A 5,626-nucleotide genomic window follows, 5' to 3' on the forward strand; every position below is an offset into this window, starting at 1 on the left:
TGCAAAAGCAAAACTTTCAAACTGCATTTCACACAGTATGATGTAATTAAGTTTCTTTTAAACTAAATCATGCAAAGCTTCTCTAATGGAGTCCCTGATTAAAAATAGAGAGCTGGAAATGAGCATAATAGAGCCTCCTTCACCACAAATGCAGCTCTTTGTGAAACCTCGCACTGGAAGTCTGTTTCTGAGCTCTTGTTGCGATGGAGAGGCATCATTGTCACATGGCGGAGGGTATTTTCACAGTCGTGCTCTTGTTTTTCAGCTTCTGTGCGGGTGTCCTCTCTGTAATTGAATTGGGGTTGGACTGACCTTTTTGTCTAAAAGTAGCGGGGTTGTTGTTTTGTGTTTGCTCTCAGTCAGAGAGCTCTGCAGTGAGTATCTGACAAACACTTATTAGGATGAATGAGCTCTGCTGTATTCAGCAGCGAGGGGGGAAAAAAATGAGCGAATGCACCATTTCCACATCGTTTCTTCAGTTTTGGCCGTTACCCAGCAACAATTTGATGAGAAAACAGGAAAATTACACCCTGAAATAGTCTTTACTGGAATTGTGTCGCTTTAGGACATGATGTTATTGGTTTCACATGCTGTTGGTGTATTGATATGCACTTTTATCAACATATTGGCCGATATTAGGGGGATTTAATGTTTGATTTCAGAGGTGGCTGAAAGTTGCTGCGTTTGCCTCCCGTCTTGTCCTCGGCTAATCTCTGGACTTGAGTTTGGAAGGAGGCCCAGCGGTTCACACGGAGCTGTTTCCTCGTCCCACCGGCTGCATTATATAACGAGAGTGTAGGTCGAGTCAGATTAACCCAAATGGTCCCCGCAGGTTCTGAGGAGGATTAGTGACTGACTGCAGAATGTGGCGTGTTGTTCTCACAGCCTGATGAGGTGAAACTGCTGCAGCTGTAGTTCTCCAGTCATATGCAAATGCAATACTGTAAATAACAACACGAACGCAGCTGAAAATGAGTCCATTTCTGTAAGTGAGTGGGGGGTTTTTCTTTAATCCATCATGATCAGAAGTAGCAACACGACTCTATTGTGGTGCCACCAAGACTGCCTTTTAAGAAGTCACCCTCATAACAGTGTCAGTGGCAGCCAGAACTACGAAATGAAAAGTGCATTTTGCAGAAGTTACTGTCTCATGTTAGAGGATTTTTTCGTCCTTTGTACCGATTCTCATTTGTTGCACAGTTGCGTGAAGTAAAGGCTGTACAAAATACAATTTACTTCTCAAGATTCAAGAGTGGTTGTGACACACTCATACAGTTTGTGCACTGAAATGCAAACTGACTGTTCTCAAAGAGTGCAGTACTCCACCAAGGCTGCTCAGTCATATCATTTCCAACAGCGAAATCTTGAAAAAATTCATGGCAAAAAATCACTGCACTATAGAATGTGTCCATTTAATATAGATGTACCCACAAACAAAATGACCTTGCACTGAGCACAGGCATGTGTTATGCATGTGTACGTTATGTACAGATACTAAATCATGTGACCTAAATATGTAGCAGGCAGCAGGAATTGATGGGACTCACAAACACCCCACAATTTAATCAGCTGTTCCTTGGATAATTTCTGACGAATAAGTCCTGATAAGTCCACAGTGGTGGATTTGTAGTAGGATCACAATCATGTGATCATCAGCAGGCAGCTGATGTAGTGTTCACTTGTTGTCATAGTTACAGTGACACCGTGCTGCTATCTGGCAATGATACAGAAATCTTTAACAAATCCATGGATCCAGACTATAAGCTGCATCAATGCCAAAATTTCTGACCTTCCCTGAAAATTTCATCAAATCCGTTGGTCTGTTTTTGGACAGACAGACAGACAGACAGACAGACAGACAGACAGACAGACAGACAGACAGACAGACAGACAGACAGACAGACAGACAGACAGACAGACAGACAGACAGACAGACAGACAGACAGACAGACAGACAGACAGACAGACAGACAGACAGACAGACAGACAGACAGACAGACATCGCTGCCGTTCTGTGGCGAAGTAAAAAAAAAATTTAAAAAGAACTATTCTTTAAAAAATAATAGGAAATTTGCAATGTCATAGTTGATAAGGATGTAGAGTTCTTGCCAGTGGAGGTTTCAAATCTTATTTTGTAACTTTTATCGAGTGCAGTATCTGAAGTTATGCAGTGCAAAGGTCCCACACGTGCTGAAATGTATTATAAACAATGCAAAGTTCAACTAAGAAAAACACCACAAGTGCAGTTTCAGGGCTTTTCTAATGCAGCACAGTGTCTCTAATGTTCCTATAGAGCAAATATTGTTGGAGAGAAGTTTGGAGTTTGAACAAAGTCCTTTAACTCATCAGCTGCTGTTTTTCACCACAGAGGAAAAGGAAAAGAAGATTCCAGCTGATTTAAGTGCTGGAATTCACTGAAATCTGTAGATGAGAACACATTCAGCTGCTGTAACATATAACCAGCGTGGGGATTTCCCTCCACCTCTCACTGTAAATATGTCTCACAGTTCTGGAGCGAGGCCTCTGTAATCCTAAACTGTTTTTGTTGAAGAGTTGGCCTACTTGTAGCGCCACAAACTGTTGTCCAGGACCTGAACTGGGGTTATGTGGGCCGCTCTAACGGATCCATGTGACGGAAGGGAAAACACACGACTCTCCTTTAAGGCAAACGCAAGAATCAGAGCAGAAATAACAAATGTCGAGCAGATTTTGGTTTCACCTTTGCCACCGACTTGAGGGCACTTTTGTCCTCCTTTTGTGGTAAATGGATTAAAACAGCTTTTAGTTAAGTGTATTTTATTCCTTGAGGTTTGTGTAGTCGTGAGCAGACTCGTAAAGATTAACATCAGAGCACATGGTGACCATAAAAAGGATTTTATTTTCTTCTTCAGTTCATAATTTGTCAAATGGCTCACAACTGCAAATAAACATTGTTTCCATAAGTGGAGAAATCTATTCAGTTTTGAAACATATGTGACAGAAAAAGCAGTAAATTGTGCCATTTAGGAACCTGAAACCAGAGAATGTCTGACAATTTTCCACACTTTTAGCTGATAAATTGTAATTTATAGATTGTTTGCTGGGAAATGTTGTACATTTATTGTCCCCAGCAGATAAATCCAACTAATTTCATCCTGGATTTTTGGTTTTGAGTGAGAAATGTGAAAATTTTTGTATAGATTGCAATGATAACCTGCATACTAACAAGAAAAAGAGGTGGTGCTTACAAGCAGAGGCTTCCTCAAAGCCAGCCAATCAGAAGACAGTTGCCTAATAACATCTGTTTTCAGGCAGAGGCTAACTAATTATTGTTTTCATGAGTTAAAAAATGTGTTTTAAGTACAAAAAATGTGAAACTATTGCATGGATTGTTATGAAATGTGGTACATGCGTTCACATTTTCCTCAGAATGTATTTAGTCCTCTGACTTTTAATTTGTAAAATCTGAAAATACAATAAAATAGAATGGAATTTCACATTTTATTTTCTTCTCCAGTTCATAATTTGTCAATTGGCACATGCAGCTTCCACCAAAAAACAGCTTTGATGGTGCATTTAAAAAAAAAAAAAAAAAAAAATACAATATTGACTCCACATATGACTTGAATCCAAATGCAAAAAGTGTCTGCCAGCATTTAAAATATGTAAAGAGATGCAATTAAAGTTTGGCAGCGATTTTCTACAACCTGATGGTGTTCATCAGTCGATACAAATTCAGTTTGATGCCTGCACTCCAAATATAAGTTTTTTTTCTCCATCCTTGGCACAACATACCAAGTGGTTCCCCAGCAGAGCCAAATGGAGTTAATTCTACCTGTAAACTCTCAGGAGATTAGTTAATTCATGTTTTTTTCCACATGGTTTGAAGAGAATTTGCATTTTTTTTCGCCCAAAATCTTCCGATTCATGCAAAATTTCAGCTTCAGGTAATGACTTTCTAATCCAAAAACCACATTACCATTTAGTTTAATTGAATAAATGCCTCGTGGTTGACTCGTGTCTCTGCTTTACCTCCAGTCTACCTGTTCGTGGGCCTGATGATGATGTACCTGCTGCTGCGAACCTTCCACAAGATGTCCGACCTGCACGGCCTCACCTCCTTCCTGCAGCTGCCTCGCTGCGAGGATTCGGATGTGGACGAGGACCGCGAGCCCATCGTGGACGAGGACAGCCGGACGGCGAATCACGTGACAGAGAAAACCGCCAGCAGACATCTGGATCCTGCATCGCAGCCGTCGTACAACACCATCAACAAGGGCTGAAGAAGAACCACCAAACAGCAGGACTGGTGGGATCAATCTGAAATCTTGTCTTGATTATTTTCATTTCAAACACCCACAGAGGAGGAGGCAGCGTAATAATAATGAGGAATTGAGATGAGCTTTCAGAACCCAAACACTTTCCGTATGAAAGGACAATGCTAATGTGACTACTGCTAAAACGCACAGATGCTCTTGGCGGTGAGTTCACTGCCTCAGGATCACACACGAAGGGCCAAAAAAAACCAAAACCAACTCTTGATACATGTCTGGTTATTTTCAGATCACCTTTTTGTCTTGTTTCTGTCTTGTGCTGGGACTAACAAGCCTTATCTTTCTGTTTATTGTGCTCAAACTAAACATTTTACACCTTTAGGTGCCTTCGTATTTATGTTTGCCGGTTAAAACACCTCCAGACTAGTTACCAAACCGTCCACGAAGAGTTAGGATTTGCCTTGACGTACTTTAACTGAAACTGAAGCCTGTTCCTCAAATTAATGGTCAAATGTGGATTTCTGTCAAGCATTTCAAACAAGGGGGACATGTTTTTTATTTTATCACATCTCAGAAGTGAATAAGTCACCTTCCTTTGTCTGAAACCATGTTTGAGCTGCAGTGCTCCTCAGTAAGAGTACTGCAGTTCTGCTTTACGGTGCTTCCCCCTAGTGTCCGTCTTCAGGTAGTGCAGCTTCAGGTCACTGCACTCCGAAAACAGCAGCAAATAGGTTAAAAGGGTTTAAATTAAGGCGTTCTTTTTTTTGTGGTAATGATTCATTTAAATGGGAAACCAAACACAGCCTGCTCTGCATCTGTGTCCTTTACAACATCTGGATTTCAGTCCGTCTGAACACTTGAAATGCACTTTAATGGTGAAACCGAGGTGAACATTAAAGCTGTAGTAGAACTAATAGCATAATTAATATCTGATACTGTAAAAATGTCTGTGTTGGTGTGTGTGTCGTAGTTAAATAACTTTAACGTGTGTTTACAATCAAACAATAAAGAGAAACTAGTATTATATCATGTTCATGTCGTTCTTGTGTCCAGGCAGATGATTTGTGCTATAAAATCCTCTAAAACTTTGCATTGTAAAACATGTTTCTGTATTAAATTTTCAATATTTAACACCCACTAAGGTGGAGTTTGTTTTGCTCATGGGTGTGTGACCCGAGAGCACACATAAATCTCAGTCTCTCTAGGATAAAGTATGTTTTTAGTGTCCGACAGCATTAAAATCTGTAGAGACAAGCTTTTCTAGTATTATTTGCAGGTTTCTAAACCAGTTTTGTCGCCATATGGTGCGAACGTGCACTGGACACGCTGGATTAATGTTTATTTCCTCATTTTTAGAGCCAGGAATGTGTTCA

General features: G+C 40.4%; 1 protein-coding gene across 1 annotated transcript in view; it reads left to right on the forward strand.

The window, feature by feature from the left end:
• The window catches only part of kcnk6 (potassium channel, subfamily K, member 6), a 21,013-nt gene extending 15,736 nt beyond the window's left edge, over nt 1-5,277 (forward strand). The window contains exon 3 of the mRNA XM_023295908.3: nt 4,018-5,277. Within this exon, the coding sequence (XP_023151676.1) occupies nt 4,018-4,262 (245 nt within the window). The 3' untranslated portion in view covers nt 4,263-5,277. The remainder of the gene's footprint in view (nt 1-4,017) is intronic.
• Nucleotides 5,278-5,626: the final 349 nt, after the last annotated feature.

This window comes from Amphiprion ocellaris, chromosome 7 (genome assembly GCF_022539595.1).
Source record: "Amphiprion ocellaris isolate individual 3 ecotype Okinawa chromosome 7, ASM2253959v1, whole genome shotgun sequence".
Classification (NCBI taxonomy): Eukaryota; Metazoa; Chordata; class Actinopteri; family Pomacentridae; genus Amphiprion; species Amphiprion ocellaris.